Genomic DNA, 18,709 nt, shown 5'->3' on the forward strand with positions numbered 1-18,709 from the left:
GTTTGCTTTTTGAACTTCTTTGCTGTGAACTGCACCAAAAAATTAGACAGTCAGTTGGTTGAAAAGGATAGATAGCATTTTTTAAAGATAAAAACTTTATTAAAAGCCTTATCAATGAGTTAAGGCTGTGGGCCTGCTGTCTTCATTTTTTGAAAAATAGAGTTTGGAGAAAAGCGTGCTAATACTATTGCTTCAGGGGACTGTAGGCCAAGGTTGATTTCTGCAAGAAACTCAATTTTGTCTGGCCCAAGTCAAACAAAGAGATATCTCATATGTTTTAAGATATTTTAGGATGTTGCTGTTAGGCTGGTAAATAATAGAGATTATAGAAAATCAACTTTTAAAATATTTTTGGTGGCATCTTCCATTTTTTTTGTTACACCAGCTATTTAATTTTTTGTTTCCTTTTAGACATTTCTGAGCATATTAAGATGGTTTGAAGGAAAAATTGTGTATTTAGTAGCTGTTCACATGGAAACAATCTTAAATAAACAACTTGATTTTTAAGTGTTATGCTTAGGAGGAAACCTGGCGTAGCTGGAAGTTTTTACAGAAAACCAGAATGTTAACCACTGTATTTTTGTTGTCATGGAGTGCCTAAAAGTAGACTCTTTCGTTTGTGTTATAAAATAAAGTGAAGAAGTGAGAAAGGGGAAGCCTGGGTGGGAGAGCATTTATTCCTCTGTCGTTAGAGTAGTTTTTCATTGTTATGATCATTTTCTTTTTATAGCATAGTTTAGAACAGATTCTGGATCCAGAATGCCAGAGTTTGAATCCCAGCCATGTGACCCTGGGCAGGTTACTTATTCTCTCTGTATCGTAGTTTTCTCATCTGCAAAATGGAGATAATAAAGGCACCTACCTCATAGGGTTTTGTGGGAATTAGATGAATTCATATGCAAAGCACTTTGAACTGTGCCTGGCACAGAGAAAAGCGCTTTTTGTGTGTTGGCTGTTACTGTTTTCGTTCCCATTTATTTTCCATTTAATTGCTTTCATCTCATCAGAAGCTAAAGATGTCTCTGCTTACCGTGTCTGTGGGTGTGTATGTGTGTGTGTGTAAATAAAATGAGATTTCTCCTGTCTGAATAGGATAATACCGTTTTGGGGGCCACTTACACACCTAAGTTCTTATAACTGTCTTCGAGTTATGCTTTTTCATCATTTCCATATTTGGTCACTCACAAGTCACGTCAGTCATAAGTTTTCCCTTATAAAAATCTTGGCCTGCTGTGTTGGGGGCGCCAAGGCCACCGCCAATTTCCTTAGCTCACTAGGACTGTCATTGCATAGTCCTGCTTATAAGGCCATGATTTATTATTACAGTGGGGTAACCCACACCAAAATCCATGAAGGGAAAGGCGTGGGGTGAAGTCTAGAGGAAAGCAGGCATGAGCTTCCAAGGGGCCTGGCCCTGTGGAGGCGCTCTCTTCCTCCAGCAGAGAGTTACATCACATGTGTGAAATACCTTCTACCAGCAAGGTGGCTGGAGACTCAATACCCAAGGCTTTCACTGGGGGTTGGTCATGAAGGCAGCCTCTGCCTCACACGTGCTGCAATTCCAGACTCCCAGAAGGAAAGCATGTGGTCAGCGGTCTCTCAAATGTTAGTCTGAGTGAATCAATAAACAAATAAACCTGGTAGGAATGAAGAAGCATGGACCAGAATTGAAAAACAGGCTTCTCCCTTACGGCCTCCAACGGTGCTTCTTTTAGGTTAGTTTAACCTTGCATTTCAAGACTTCTAGGCTGTGAACAGAGTTTGAAACTTTTTATTTTTAATTCAAGAATCAGTGTTGCGTGGACCCTACATTGATCGACTCCATCCTATCCTATCCTGCCCCGGCTCCTCAAAGGTTGTGATAGCTTTTACCCTCCTGGGTGGCGCAGAGGTCGCAAAAAATAATTTTGATGCTAACAAAAGCATAACAGCAGGAAAAGATAACAGCAGGAGTGGTTCCTCAAGTAAAAAAGAAAACATCAGCGGGTAGAAAACCCAGCCATCAGGCTTCTGGAGCAGCACTATGCATTTAGGGGCTGGCGCAAGTACCACACAAGTGCAAGTAGCCTTCCCTCCAGGATAAAAGTCTGCCTGTGACACGGTCTGCAGTCTGAGGGTCACCATTGTCACGGACCCTTGAAGCTGCCCCGGATTCCTTCCCTGGACTGTAGAAGGGGGTGGAAATTTTAATTTTTTTAAACAAGTCTGATTCTCCTCTGTAGAAAGAGGCTAGTTTCCCTGACTTTCAGTTTAGATAATCAATTCAATAAAAATCTAGTGTTTCCCCCCTTTGTTATCAAAGGAGAAAGGCCGCTTTCTGCCGCAGTAATGAAGAGGGTAGAGTTCAGGAGACTTGGCTGGGAGGAAACTGTTGTTTATTTGATAAAAGCAGATTGTACCATATCCTTTCCTCTCCCTCTTAGGCTAACATTTTAATGTTATAGAAACCAGCCAGGCTACCAGAATTACGCATTTTTGTAGGTAACCCTGGAGGTACTGTCAGACTAGGAAAAAATATCCTTTGTAGTAGGTAACACAAATGTTTGGTGATTTACCAAGATATAAAATAGTATCAGTGATCCTAAGAGTGACTGGAAAATCAGATTTCCCCAAACTTACTATTTGTTCAGAGTTTAAAAGAAATCAGGCCTGGGGCTTAATTAATTTGTAGCATATGCTATACTCTGTATTCTTTTAAATCATTTTGTTGAATAACCCCTGTATATCAGTTTACAATTTAAAGATGGTTAAATTGCTTTAATTTAGCTATTTTGAGATGATTAGGGTGTTTTTTTGAGAACTTTATTTTTTAAGTTTTAAAAAATATTTATTTATTTAGGCTGTGCCAGGTCTTAGTTGCAGCACATGGGATCTTTAGTTGTGGCATGGATGTGGGACCTAGTTCCCTGAACAGGGATCGAACCTGGGCCCCCTGCACTGGGAGTGTGGAGTCTTACCCACTGGACCACCAGGGAAGTCCCCTGAGAACTTTTTTAAAAGAGCCGGTTTTAATCATCAAAAAATCTACAAACAATAAATGCTGGAGAGGGTGTGGAGAAGAGGGAACCCTCTTGCACTGTTGGTGGGAATATACATTGATACAGCCACTATGGAGAACAGTATGGCGGTTCCTTGAAAAACTAAAAATAGAACCACCATACGACCCAGCAATCGCACTACAGGGCATATACCCTGAGAAAACCATAATTCAAAAAGAGTCACATACCACAATGTTCATTGCAGCTCTATTTACAATAGCCAGGACATGGAAGCAACCTAAGTGTCCATCATCGGATGAATGGATAAAGAAGATGTGGCACATATATACAATGGAATATTACTCAGCCATAAAAAGAAACGAGATTGAGTTATTTGTAGTGAGGTGGATGGACCTAGAGTCTGTCATACAGAGTGAAGTAAGTCTGAAAGAGAAAAACAAATACTTTATGCTAACACATATGTATGGAATCTAAAAAAAAATGGTTCTGAAGAACCTAGGGGCAGGACAGGAGTAAAGACACAGACGTAGAGAATGGACTTGAGGGCACGGGGAGGGGGAAGGGTAAACTGGGACGAAGTGAGAGAGTGGCATGGACATATATGCACTATCAAATGTAAAATAGATAGCTAGTGGGAAGCAGCCACATAGCACAGGGAGATCAGCTCTGTGCTTTGTGACCACCTAGAGGGGTGGGATAGGGAGGGTGGGAGGGAGACGCAAGAGGGAGGAGATATGGGGATATATGTATAGCTGATTCACTGTGTTATAAAGCAGAAACTAACATACCATTGTAAAGCAATTATACTCCAATAAAGATGCTAAAAAAAAAAGTCATACCAATAAAAGAGAAAAAAAAGGGCTGGTTTTAGAAATGCTGATGTGTCGGGCGAGGTGGAACTTGGCCTTGTGATTTTACAGAAACACTTGTGTGTTATTTGAATCTGTTTATCAAAGTGTGGGCATGATTTTCAAGGTAAGCATACCAGAAAATAATATGTATTGAACCAAATGTATGTTCTCATGGAGTTACAGGTTTGAAAATGGTATTAATCATGACTTAACATGAGATGCCTCCTGTTTTGAGAGCCAGTGATTTTTAGAAGAAAAAATCATGCTTTGAATCTGTCTTTGCTCTAGTATGTTGTAGCTTAAGCAGATGAGGCTTTATAGACTTGGTGATTTCCTGAAGTATATTTTTAACTTGCTTTCAATCAGCTCTTTGAAAGAGTCAAACAAAGGGACTAGAAGAAATAAAAGGGGCCTCTCTGCTCCTCATCAGGAATGTCTTTGAGCAGATCACAGATTAATCTCCCTGGAATAAGTACTTCTTTCTTAATCAAACTTTTGGGTTTTAGTCTGCTTTTTATGTATCTACTGTAGTAAGGTAAAAGAACATACAGAACTACTATCCTTGATAGACAGGATGAAAATATTGAATAATATTTAATTAAGAGTAATGACTTCATTTATGCTTTTACAGTAATGTCTTCAGTTTCTTGGGAATCAAATTAGCATCTGAGCAAAGTGAGGATCCTAGAGCTCAGTTAAAAGTTAAAGTGGACTTACGTGTTCACTAAGTACTTTGAAATTCTTGACACTTGGTCAACGCCAAATGCTGTTTTTATTTCCAGTTTTAAGGTCAGATTCCTAACTATTCTCAAAGATATACTGCTTGGGACAGATGGCATTGTGTCAGTTAGCTATTGCTATGTCACAAACCAACCGAAAATTCAGTGGCTTAAAACAACAAGTGTTATCATTGATCATGAGCCTATGGGTCACCTAGACAGTCCATCTAGTCACAGCCAGGCTCACTTATACACGTGTTGGCCCTGCTTATCTTAGCCGCAGCCCTGTGGAGGACGGCTTCACCTGGCACGGTGGGGCTCTCTTCTGTGCGATCTCTCATCCTCCAGCAGGCTAGCCCCTCTTGTTCCTGTAACCATGGTAGGCTTCCAAGAGAGGGCCTCTTTACTCAGAGCTGGCACTGCATTGCTACAACCACGTTCTTCTGGCCAAAGCAAGTCACAAGACAGCCCATTTTCAAGATCAGAGAAGTAGCTTCCACCTCCTGATGGGAAGAGCTACAGAGTCACATTGTAAAGGGCATGGGTGCAGGGAGGGGTAAAGAATTGGGCCCATTTTTGCAACTTGCTACCTCAAGCACTTACATATTGAATCGTATACTGTAGTTGATCTTGAGGTAGTGAGAGATTTTGTTAGAATCACTGTACATATTGAGCACAGAAGTCAGGATTTTTTTGAGCTAAGTGAGAATTTTGGAGTTAGACCTGGACTTTTCCACATTCTGCATTTATTTGGAGAAAAAAAGGAATTTAATGCTTCATGTTTCCTTATTTAGGAGTTACTGCTTTGGAGGATAAAATGTAGAGTTTTCTGAATGCCCTTTAAAAAAATGTTCTATATATTAATTAATTACCATATAAAGCTTCTTTGCTTTGAATTATTTACTTTGGTATTGTTTTGAAATGTGGATTTTCATCACCTTCTGGCAGAATAAGTAGACAGAGTTAGAAAATCTGATCCAGGGCTGCTGTTGGTTTGTTTGATTTTAGGACTTCCTCCCTCCTGACCTCTGCCTCCCTAAGTATAAAATGGAGGTCTTGGCTGTCGTCTTTGCCTTGAGGGTGTGGCATCATGTTCTCAACAGACCACAGCTTTTCTAGATTCCCAGTGCATATGTAGAAGGCAGGAGATAGTGCCTGTGCCACTGGAGCTCTTCTCTGGGAACTTTGAGAAGTTAAGCGGGGACACATTTGTGAAGAGGCGCGGTTTATTGCCTTGTATCTTTCAGGCCATCGAGTCCTGTGCCTTTTGGTGTCTTCTCTTTCCTGCCTTTCTGCACTGGACTTCTTTGCCCAGCTCTGCCCATTCTGCTTCTCTGCTCACTGCTCCCGGGGCATAACTGATGCTCTCGAGGCCCCGCCCACCCAGCATCTCTAGCCCTTGTGTCCAGGCCCTCGTCACTTCTCTGCGCTGACCTCCGTGGGTGCAGCGGATCCCCTGACAGACTCCATGGGGGCACAGGGCCTCTTAGACTCTGCCGCACTGAAAAAAGGAAAGTGGTCGAGCCCTATTTGAAACTGCCTCTGATTCTAGTGCCTGCAGCCGCGCCAGAGAGCTTCAGTCTGACCCCTGCTTTACTACTCAGCCTCCCTTGCTCTCAGTGGTAATGATTTAACGGGCACGCTCCCAGGGAGTGGACGGTTTTTACATTTAGAATTTGAGATAGGTACACTTGAAAATCAGACAAGATGAGTCCTTATGTGCCTCAAGGCTTATGAGGAGGTGTTTAATTGTTGGTGGCCCTGCTGTTTTCCTGCTTCTCAGCTGCTCTACATCTTTTCTTTGGGGACCACCCCCCCCCCCCCCGCCGTCCCCCAGGAACCAGAGTCCTTGTCTGCCCCGGGGGCGTGTTCCCGTCTCTCCTTTCTGCCCTTGGTCAGCCGCCTTGTCCTCCCTGCCCAGCCTGACTCAGCGTAGTTATGGAATTTAGTTCTATCATCTTATATTAAGCTTAAAAAAAAAAAACCAAAAAAACGGGCTTCCCTGGTGGCGCAGTGGTTGAGAGTCCACCTGCCAATGCAGGGGACACGGGTTCGTGCCCCGGTCCGGGAAGATCCCACATGCCGTGGAGCAGCTGGGCCCGTGAGTCGTGGCCACTGAGCCTGCGCGTCTGGAACCTGTGCTCCGCAACGGGAGAGGCCACAACAGTGAGAGGCCCGCGTACCGCAAAAAAACAAAAAAAACCCATAAAACCTTAATATATTTTAAACATTTGTTCATGGTTCTGTGGTCTTCACAACTAATTTTAATGACTATATAGGCAATTAAATGCATGTGTCATTCATCCATTTCATTATTTAACATTTTCCCCTAACTTTACTCCTTTGAATAATGCTCATATGAACTTTTTAAAATATGTGGTTCTTTTTTTCATCTATTAAAAAATGTCTTCAGGATCAATTGCCGAGCCTAGAATTCCTAAATCAGTTTATTGTTGTCGTTACCATCATCATCATTGTTAATACTGTTATCATTATGATTCAGCAGGAGACGTGTCTCTCACTATATGGAGCAAAATTCTCGCCAAGGAATTAGCTCTAGTGCGCAGTGCTGACAGAAAATCATGAGAGCCCCAGAAACGGCATGTTATTATTGTTCTCAGCTGTTCCTTTGCTTAGCCCTGCCCGGCAATACATTTCAAACACATTTCAGTCTGAAACATTTAAAATAAAGAAATACAATCCAACTTTGGCATTTCATTTATTTAGAAACTAAATAGATGGTGATCCACCGCACCGAACGAGACAAATAAGATGATGGTTTGATGTGCACACAGTGGGGCTATAGTCTTACAGAGAGACTTCCTCTCATGTCTCCATGGAAAACGCTGCAGCCCTACGTGAGTTCATGCTTCTCAAACTAGGAGGGCAAAGGAGACTAATGGTGCAGCCCTCCACAGGGACAGCAGGAGCGTGGGGAAGATTGAAAAGCACTTATAGTAGTGTAGGCTCTGAAAGAAATGACACATTTCCTTTCTAAGTACCTTTTGGAAAAACATCAGACTGTTGTTTTCAAAAGAACTTAAAAATAGATCTTGGCAAAGATGAACATGTTTCTAAGGTTCTGGTTTTAAGGAAAGATTTTTTTTCCAGATTGATGCAGTCTTGGAACATCAAACAAGATCCCTCTACTAGAAAAATGGGTAGAATAAGCAGCAGGCAAAACATAAAATGAGTTTAGGTGAGCGGGTGTAGGTTGTCAGAATAGTGAAGCTGTTTTACTTCAGTCGGAGGGGGACTTAGACATTCATCTGGGCAGAAAATAATGTGCTTTTTGGAAAAATAAAGCCATCTGATCCTGACACTTTGGTGATTATATCGTTCATTAGTATCATCCTAGAGGTTTTTGTTTTTGGGGTGTTTTTTTTGCGGTACGCGGGCCTCTCACTGTTGTGGCCTCTCCCGTTGCGGAGCACAGGCTCCGGACGCACAGACTCAGCGGCCACGGCTCACAGGCCCAGCCGCTCCGCGGCACGTGGGATCTTCCCGGACTGGGGAATGAATCCGTGCCCCCTGCATCGGCAGGCGGACTCTCAACCACTGCGCCACCAGGGAAGCCCATCCTAGAGTTTTTAATAGTTTGCTCCTGTAAAATGTTACTAAACTGTCTAATTGTGACTAGTAGATTTTGTTTCCAGTTTTCTGAATAGTAAATTTTTTTAGTCTGTGGAATTTGTTGATTTTTTTAAAGAAACAGCCCAACTTAAGCCTGTTTTTATAACCATTTTTTTAAACCAATGAGGCATGTTCTGACTACAATACAAAACAAATTTCTATATTACCTAATAGAAATTATACACCTCTGTTTAATATCATAGTTTCTTGAGAGTGCTGGAGTATTAGGAGTTCAATTTAATATCGTGTTGATTTTTATCTCAGAAGTGGGAGATTTTAATGCGTCCCCCAAAGAAGGGAAAGAGTTTGGCTTGAAAAGAGAAGGAAGGGAATTCCAGATAGAACGTGTGAGTACAGAGGTAGAGCCAACTCTCAAGGTCAGTTGCCTGATTTGGAACCCGATTCCCAAGCAAGGATGATGGTCTTCTCTCAGCCTGGATGTGATAAATAATTTCCAAATGAAACACCCCAAGAGATCATTTGTCTTGCCAATTTCCTAGCGTGTCAGCTGGGTGCAGACCAAATGGTAGTAACGGATGTTTGTCCTCCAAAGGAAATAATACTGTGTTTCAAAGATGCTGGGGTCTAGGTAGGTCCCATTTTGACCTTGGACTAAGCTGGGTGAAGTTAAAATTTGACTTTTCCAGGTTAGATGATTGGCTGGAAGAGACAACCTTTAAGGTTTCCTGCTCACGGTGACTTCTGTGCTGTCTGAAATCACTCTTCTTTCAAGAGGACACAGGGAAAAGCATGTACCTCTGAGGCCTCCATTGAGCTACCAGTGCATTCATGACCCACCACTTTTGGGGGTAATCTGGAGGCTTTTAGGCTACATCAGCATTCTGGTCTTTAGACCCTTAAAAAACCAGACAAATAGGTTTAATCCCTTTGAGTGAATGAAGGCGCTGTACAGTGCTCTCATCTTCAAGTACCTTGGCCTTTGCTGTCCTGTCTTTGCAAGTGGAGTAGAATCCTTGAACAGATTTAATGCTTAGAGGTGAGTTGGCCTTTGACTTCTTATAGCTCCTGTTTCATCCCCTATGTTGAACATAAGTAATGAAATGTATCCATAAACATTCTGTACTACGTAACATAAAATATAGTCAACAGAATGTAATATTGTGTTAGTAGTTCAGGCCTAAGGATCATCATTATAAGCTTCTATTGATTAATTTAGTTGAGGGAGGTCATGCTGAAATGGTACCCATCCTGCGGGTACTGCCCAGATGAACTACCGCCTAGAGAGAAAAGTCCTTGGTGGAGTGGTGAGGGAGGAGGGATTAGGACATAACCTGGGCTCAGCATATTTGGGGCATCTGAGGTTGACAGCTTGCTGGGATGTAGGGTCTGGGTCTGGGAATCATAATTATGTCCGTTGAACCCCTGATTTGAGACAACAATTGGTGGGCTCTGAACACAGGGGCAGTGGGATGCATGGTTCCTTGGGAGATGTAGCCAGTAGTCAACATGCCCGAGGTGGACCAGAGGGATGAGCCCGCCACATAACCTGAGAGGAGGCTGCACTGAGGCATGAGGGCTGGACGGTGGTGGGCATGCTGAGAGCAGAGACAAGGGCCAGTGTCCCATGTAGGCATTACTGCTTACTTTTTTTTTTTTTTAAGATGTTGGGGGTAGGAGTTTATTAATTAATTAATTTATTTTTGCTGTGTTGGGTCTTCGTTTCTGTGCAAGGGCTATCTCCAGTTGTGGCAAGCTGGGGCCACTCTTCATCACGGTGCGCGGGCCTCTCACTATCGCGGCCTCTCTTGTTGAGTAGCACAGGCTCCAGATGCGCAGGCTCAGTAGTTGTGGCTCACGGGCTTAGTTGCTCCGCAGCATGTGGGATCCTCCCAGACCAGGGCTCGAACCCGTGTCCCCTGCATTAGCAGGCAGATTCTCAACCACTGCGCCACCGGGGAAGCCCACTGCTTACTTCTTAAAAAAACAAGCAAAAACCTGCAACACCATTATCACACCTAAAGAAATAAGCAGTATTTTTTTAAATAAATTTATTTATTTATGGCTGCACTGGGTTTTCGTTGTTGGGTCTTAGTTGCTGCGTGCAGGCTTTCTCTAGTTGCGAGCAGGGGCTGCTCTTCGTTGCGGCTTCTCATTGCGGTGGCTTCTCTTGTTGCGGAGCATAGGCTCTAGGCGCACAGGCTTCAGTTGTTGTGGCACATGGGCTCAGTAGTTGTGGCACACAGGCTTAGTTGCTCCGCAGCATGTGGGATCTTCCTGGGCCAGGGCTTGAACCTGTGTCACCTGCATTAGCAGGCGGAGTCTTAACCAGTGCGCCACCTGGGAAATCCCCCATTAAATATTTTCATAGCTTCATTTAAATGGTTTAAAACTAGAAAGATCTGTTCCATGAAAAAGTCTTAACCTCTGAGGTTGTGGAAGAAGAAAACTAAATAATCATGAACAGTAACCAAGAACCACAAATAATAACAGTGGTTTAAAACTTTACCTCAAGAGTGTCAAATTTTGATTTAAGATGCGAACTACAAACAGTACAAAGTATAGGTCTGTTCACAGATGCTTTAGTCTGATCTTTCTCTCTCTTTCCCTTTTAATTTTGGATGTGAACTTGACTTTCTAGAACTTCCTATCACAATATAGGTGCTCCTGAAGGAGTCTGCCTGATTTGCCTTGCCTTGTGAACTTTGTCATGTAGGATCTTGTTTAATGTGCTTGAACGAAGAGACAGTGTCCAAGAGGACTTCATGGTGTCCCACGCAGACACAGTGTATGAGTACCTGTTTGCTTGCAAATAGCAAAGTTTACTCAGATTCGCTTAAGCCGCTGAGGGTGTTAATGGTGAGGATGCTGGGGCATCTGCCCTCACGGAACCCAAGTCTAGGGAAATAGCGGCCTCAGGAGCAGCTGGCATGGGGGACTCTCCACCTGGACTGTCTCCAGCTCGCTACTGCTTCTCCTCTTCGGTCGGCTTCATTCTTTCCCTTTTATTAACGTACAAAATTCTCCAGTCCAAATTGCAAAATGTGTGACCAGAAACAGTCATTTCAACTACTGGAGACATACTGATCTATTTCTGTCTCCCCTGGTTTCTGAGTTCCCGGGAAGGAACTGACTGATCCCATTCTGGTCTGGCCAGTTGTGACAGAGGTGGATGTAGAGAAAAATTCTGAGGGATTCAACTTGGCCAAAGTTCCATCATGACAGTTAGCAGTGCTGGAAGATGGTCGTGTTTTACAAATGGCTGTTCTACACTAAGGCCTGTATGGCCAGTTCACCTTTAAAATAGCATGATTCCCGCTGTGCTGCTAGGCCCGTCTTATTTATTTGGATGAATGAAAGTCAACATCTAGTCTTTATTTTCTTTATTTAGCTCTAATCATTTACAGTAGTCTGTAAGATCTTAAAATACAGCTGGGCAGGTTCTGAAAGATGCATACACCACGTCACCTACTCCCCAGAGCCTTACCAGGCCCTAGAAGGTTCCCTCACCTCCCTTCCCTGCATTCTGTCCGCACCTCCAGAAGCAACCACTATTCTGATTTTTATCCTCATAGACCTGTGTTACTTGTCTTGAACTTCAAGCAGAATGGAAACACAGTGTCAGCATTTAGCCTTATTGTATTTTAGTTCAAGGTTGCAACCATTAATTCAGTGCTGGCTGTGGGCCGAATCTGTGTTGCTGTTTAGAAATACAAGAGTGTGACAGAGCTGACAATAAGGGACACTGAGACAGGAGTCATGGCGAAGGCAGAGCACAGCTGTGCCGGAAAAGGCAGTGAGTGTCCTACTCTGAAGAGGAAGGGGCCCAGAGCTTCCTGGAGGTTCCATGAGTGCTGGAGAAATATTCCATAGTGTTCTTCGGAGGTGATAAGCAAAATATTAAACTTTGGCTGTTTTGGTCGTGTGTCATTTTCCTGCCTGTGCCAGGATTTCCTCCATCTTTCTGTGTGCGTTCTGGTGAAAGGAGAGGCCCAGAGACGGGTGTGGAAGGATTTCCTCCCGGGGCCGAGACGACTGGGAATTATCTGTGAACGAGCAGTGGTGTGGGCTCTGCTTTGTACACAACGTCTCTCACGGTTCTCCAGGAACGTTTTCTTCCATGTACGTCTATGGACTCTCATTTGGCAGAGACAGCCAAGCGACCCAGTTTGCAGTTTGTTGCCAAGAAAAGTAGTTAATAGTTCTCAGCTTCTTTGTATATCATTAGATAATGAACATTTTTCCATACTTATTAAAGTTATTTAGAATCCTGACTCCTAGTTCTGCATAACTACACCATGTATGGACATACTGTAGGTAACTATGTAATATGTGTGTGTGTGTATATTACACATATATACTAGTATAAAGTATACCATAATGCTCTGTGTATATATTTGTCTAATTTTCCAGTTGATTAATGTTATAAGGTCAAGGGAAACAGTATGAAATAAAATAAAAGTTTTGCCTGGAGCAGAAAAGAAGGTAAAATTACTAAAGACTACTCGTTTTTTTCTTTGCTTTTCTCCACAGAACTATCCGAGTATGGCTGAAAAGAGACAGCGGTCAGTACTGGCCCAGCATTTACCACACAATGGCCTGTGAGTAGCTGTCTTTGAGGATTTAAATTTCAAATTCTGATTAAAGAAAATGCCGCTAGATTTCAAAATGAGCTTCTTAGTTGCCTATACTCTGATAGGCTGTGTTAAACCACAGGAGACTCCCTTTCTCTTGCGAATGAAGCTGGGTCTTACCGGCTTAACTGAAGTGGACTTGAACAGAAGTGGAAAAATAAAAGAAGAGGAAGCCTCCACCTCCTCCATTTTCCTTTGTCTTCCTTTTGCCAACTTATATTAGTAGTAACTTTCTTCTTAGTAATAGCTGATATTGACACTAAAACAGGGCTCTGAACACTCTGCCTTCTTAACTGGCCTTTGTCCAACTTTTTCATAAATACTCTGGGTACTTGTTGAGAGATTTGGTCCAAGGCACAGCGCATTCTAAATGGAGATTTTTCTCAGTAGTCAAAATATGTTCTAAAATTAAACCCTGACGATAAAGCTTCTGCATTGAGATTTTAGAACAGCCCTGAGATGTAGTGATATAAAATTACATTAAATCCAGCCCTTCCTGCAGATCTAGGCAGCTTTGCATCCTTCTTTCCACTTCTCCATCCTTTCTTGAAAAAGTGCCTGGATACCACCCAGGTCCAAGCTGGGGTTGTGTCCTGCCCGCCGCAGTGGCCACGCGGAAGGCATCCGTAGCTGCTTATTTCCTGGTGGTTTTGGTCCTTCATGAGGGCTTTTCCTCAGTTAAGGTTTCAATAATCAGAGGATCCCCTAGGAAAAGACAAAAAGTTTCTGGAGTAGGCTTGACGGTTTGCTAGTGACGACTGTTTACAAAGTTCTCCAAAGAAGAGTGTTGCTAGTTCCAGACGTTGTGGACACTGTTCATAGCTCCCTTAGAGTTATTCCAGGGGCCGTGGAGTTTCTTACAAACACAGAGCTGCCAGTTATTCAGCAAATTCCTTATATCAGCTTGAGTCATCCTTCCAAGCACCTCCTTCTTGGCTAGAACTTTCTCACTTTGCACATTTATCGCAGGATACGTGCAGGGTTTAAATCCTATAAGCATTTCCACAAAATAATTAGTAGTTTACCAGGATTTTCATTTGTTCTGCCTTCTATCGACAGCTTGGGCAGGCTGGTTATCTTCTCTATCTTGATAACCATTCCAGTGAAAATGAAGTGGACTTTTTGGAATACTGGTATAAAGCTAACTATTATAAAAGGAACCAGAAAACTTTACCATAGCAGTGTTGTTAAGACTACCTGAAACCTAATCATGATTTACTATGCCAGGGCAGTAGTACCTCCCGTCCTGTGTCCGTGTGTGTCTGTTGGATTTGTCACCTTGTTACCAGTGTGAAATAGGAAGCGGCTGATGTCTCGTGAATGTGCTTATGGAGCCCGTTTGATAAATTTACTTGGGTTTTGAGGGAGCAGGACAGAGGTAGGTGGGATACTCTGGACTTCTGAGCCTATCCTTTACCCAACTGAAAAATGAAAGGGCTTCCTTAGACAGTTAACTCCTTACTCCAGTGACCCAGCGTTAGATCTGATAGCCGGGAATATCAACACCCTGGGGACCTGCTACCTGTGCTGGGGGATGTTTCGCAGTCTTTGTGACAGTCCTGCTAGTGCTCTTGCGTTATCCCTCCCTCCTCTCCATTACCCCGCACTTCATAATCTGGCCACAGCTCAATCTCCTGAGACTCAACCTTGGAGTTCATGCTCTTAAGAACCGAGAGAGCTGAGATAGATTTTGTCAGTGTTTAGTTCAGTGACTCCTTGGCTTGTAGTCCCCCCAGATATTTAGTTCACTTTGTAATTGATTTCTCCCCCAGGGCACCGGAACCTAGCAGTAGCAGTGCACGCTCTTCCTTGGCTTTTGGGTCTTGGGCACATGGCTTTGCTTTCTCTGTTGCCATCCCTTGCTACCTTGGCCTAACTGTACCCTCCAGAAGTAGCTTCCGGCGCTGTGGCTGGAAAGACTAGTAAAAACACACCTCTGCTGTGGGTGACTCACACCTTCATGTTTGTATCTGCACGTGTGCAGCCTGTTGCTAACAGATGCCTCTTCGTCACCTCCATCTGGAACAGTGTCTACTGATGAAATTGCAAGAACATTGCCAGAAGAAAACGGAATGAATGAATTTTGAGAAATAACTGCTTGTCTGTTTTATTTTAAAATTAAATGTGAAGTCTGAGAAGAAAAGTGCCATGTTGGTTTTAAAAACTGTCTGCAGATTACCCAGTTGAGGACATTTTAGTGGTCATCCACCAATTTGTTTCCTGTGACCTAACAGAGGTGATCAGTAAGCAAACCTTAGAATGTTGCTGTACGTGGACCAATTAGGATTCAGAACATTACCTCACATAACAGAAATAACTTTCAGAATCTGCTTTAGCTGAAGAAAAATGTAACTCTTAGTTTCTGTATCTACTATGTACCTCATGCATTTTTGGGTTTTGGTACTATGTTATGAAATCATCACCACAGCTATATAAGGTAGATGATATTTTCACCATTTAGTAGACAAGGAAACTGAGGCCAGAGGTTGGAATTCCAGTTCATGCCCACCTGACTCCAAAACTGTGCTGCTCACCGCAATATGGGGTGGGTCCACAAACTTTTCTGCAAAGGGCCAGACATAAATATTAGGCTTTATGGGCCAAACAATCTCTGTGGCAACTTCTCAACTCTGCCATCGTAATGTGAAAGCAGCCATAAGGAATACCTAAATGAAAGAGCCTGACTGTATTCCAGAAAACCCTTTGTTTACAAAACTAAAATTTTAGGCATATGATTTTGGACTGCAATGGTGCCTTTTTAAAAGGTCACTGATTTGAAAGATGATTTGTGTTTTGCTTATTTATAAAACTATGTGGGGCTTCCCTGGTGGCGCAGTGGTTGAGAGTCCGCCTGTCGATGCAGGGGACGCAGGTTCGTGCCCCGGTCCGGGAAGATCCCACATGCCGCGGAGCAGCTGGGCCCGTGAGCCATGGCCGCTGAGCCTGCGCGTCCGGAGCCTGTGCTCCACAATGGGAGAGGCCACAACGGTGAGAGGCCCGCGTACCGCAAAAACAAACAAACAAACAACAAAAGAAAATTATGTGAACATTCACATTAAAAAAAAAAAATATATATATATATATATATATATATAGTTTATCTCAGTAGAAGCTTCCCTTCTAGGAAAAAAGCCAGGACATTTTTAGATACACAGCAAACTAGCGAGGCTTTTTTTAAAAAATATGTAAGAATTCTCTAGTCTTATAAAATTACTCAGCACATTGTGATTTTTACGCAAAAGATTTTAACATGTTTATGTACAGTTAGTGATAGGATTGGGCATAAAAAGAATTGAAAAGAAGCTTAAAACTAAAGCATTAAGATTTAGTACCAACTGAAAAGCAAGCAAAAATGATGACAGTGAGTCTTTAAAATCATCAAAGAGATTTGATTTCTCAAAGATAATTTTATGCGTGGTTATTAAAAAGCACTTTTTATGAAGATACATATATCCTTGTGGTTATAATTCTTAAACATGATCGTTCTTTGTAGTTTGAAACATCAATATGGTGGATAAGGGTGTACAAACTTGTAGTCAGTTCTAATTGTTTTGTGTGTAGACACTTTTGGTCTCTACATTTCAACGAGATAGTTTTTTGAATGCAACTGAAATAGTCTGATCATACAGCTAACTACGTTTCTGCCTTTGAGTACAATTCAGTATTGTAGTTTATTTCCTTCCTTTGGTGGAGAATATCAGCCGTTGTAGTTAGAGAACTTTAAACTGTTTTCAAATGGTAACTTCATTTATAAGATTTTTCTCTTTTACTTTTTTTAAGAAGTTTTATTTCAAAATAAACTCAATTTTGTTTGTTTATTTCCTAGCATGCATTTCTTTCCACAGTCAATTAAAATTCTTAAGGCTGAAGTGAACCCAAACATTTCTTTTTCCAAATGTTCCATTTTCTAAATCACTTTAATTCTGATTTTTAGCAGAGGAGATGATTTAGAGTTTCTCCTTTGTGAAACTCATTCTCTGGCCCCTGCTTTCTGGCAGAAGACTATGTAGAAGCTGGAAGAGGGGTGCATACCTGGGAAGAGTCGGGGCTGTCCTAGTCACATGACATGCTATGGACAAAGAGACATGTCTACCCCTCACAATGCGTTACCACAAACTGGGGTTGTATGAGTCATCACAAAACGGAACATTTTTTTCATCACTGGGAAAAAAGCCCAAGTAATCCCAAAGTGGCTTTCCCAGCTTGCTCACATGCCACGGAAAGGGAATTGTGGTGCCGGGAACCCTTCTTTCCACAGATGCCAGGTGCTGTTTTACCTGTGATGGGGAAGCGGGAGGGGCAGGATGATGTGCGGAATTTGGGTAGCAGATCACCTACTCTAAGCACTGGACCCCAGACCTTTCCAGAAACAGGTAGGAGTTTCAATCAGATGAAACTTCATGGAGCTCACTTCACCCAAAGTTATAAAAGTAACTTGGAAGATTGTTAAAGTTAAAATTTTACACTAAGACAACAGAATTTTTTTTTATGAAGTGTTTTTGCCCTCTTTCTTTTAACCTAAGTTTTATAGCTCTTTTTAATAATGTACCTGGAACAATGACTTAACATGCTTAGCTTTGCGCGTAACGTGGTCTTTGTCTTTCTGGCAGCTCCTTGCTCGGCTATGGCTTACCATCATGATAGCAGAAGGATATTTGTGGGCCAGGATAACGGAGCCGTGATGGTAGGTAGCCTCCAGAATGTATTCATTATACTGACCTCCTGTGTTCACTCCTGTTGGACAGTGTAAATAAAGCTAACAATGAATGCCTGCTTGTTTGGCATTAGAAAATATTTCATTCAGTACAGATGTTAGGCCTAAAAATGGGTTAATTTTAGTTAGTGCTTAATTGTAAACTACACATCTTCCTCAACTTATGATGGGGTTACGTCCCGATAAACCCATCGTTAAGTTGAAAATATCATAAGTTGAAAATACATTCGGGACTTCCCTTGTGGAGCCGTGGTTAGGAATCCTCCTGCCAATTCAGGGGACACGGGTTCGATCCCTGGTCCGGGAAGATCCCACATGCCGCAGAGGAGCTAAGCCCGTGCGCCACAACTACTGAGCCTGTGCTCTAGAACCTGCAAGCCACAACTACTGAGCCCGCGAGCCACAACTACTGAAGCCCACGTGCCTAGAGCCTGTGCTTCGCAACAAGAGAACCCACAGTAATGAGAAGCCCATGCACCGCAACGAAGAGTAGCCCCTGCTCGCCGCAACTAGAGAAAGCCCGCATGCAGCGACGAAGACCCAACACAGCCAAAACTTAAAAAAAAAAAGAAAATGTATGTAATACAGTTAATCTACTGAATATCATAGCTGAGCCCCGCCTACCTTAAACGTGCTCAGAACACTTACATTAGCCTACAGTTGGGCCAAATCACCTAACACAAAGCCTATTTTATAACAAAGTGTTGAATATCTCCTGTAATTATTGAATACCATACTGAAAGTGGGGAACAGAATGATTGTTTGAGTCCAGAATGATGGTAAGTGTGTTGGTTGTTAACCTTCATGATCACATGGCTGAGCGGGGCTGCGGCTGCCCCTCCCCAGCATCGTGAGAGAGGATCGTATGGCATATCAGTCACCTGGGAAAAGATCAACATTAATCGAAGCGTGGTTTCTACTGAAGGTGCGTTGCTTTAGCACCATCGTAAAATTGAAAAATCATAAGTTGAACCATCATAAGTCAGGGACCATCTGGAGTTCCATGGAGCTCTGAATGCTGTCATGATTGATGGTTTGGTGCTCAGTCTAGCCCACAAAGTACAGCCTTTGTACAGGGGATGTGAGTCCTGTAGCAGCCCTGATCCCTGAACCCATGAAGGAGGAGGCTGGGGCAAGGAAAGTGTGGGAGAGAGTGCACGTGTGTGTGTGTGTGTGTGTGTGTGTGTGTGTGTGTGTGTGT

The 18,709-nt window shown here is 42.7% G+C and overlaps 1 protein-coding gene across 1 annotated transcript in view; it reads left to right on the forward strand.

The window, feature by feature from the left end:
• Positions 1–18,709, forward strand: part of WDFY1 (WD repeat and FYVE domain containing 1) — a 47,621-nt gene that overhangs the window by 4,348 nt on the left and 24,564 nt on the right. The window contains 2 exon segments of the mRNA XM_032636748.1: positions 12,694–12,761; positions 17,405–17,478. Coding sequence (XP_032492639.1) covers positions 12,694–12,761; positions 17,405–17,478 — 142 coding nt within the window.

Source organism: Phocoena sinus, chromosome 7, assembly GCF_008692025.1.
Source record: "Phocoena sinus isolate mPhoSin1 chromosome 7, mPhoSin1.pri, whole genome shotgun sequence".
NCBI lineage: Eukaryota > Metazoa > Chordata > Mammalia > Artiodactyla > Phocoenidae > Phocoena > Phocoena sinus.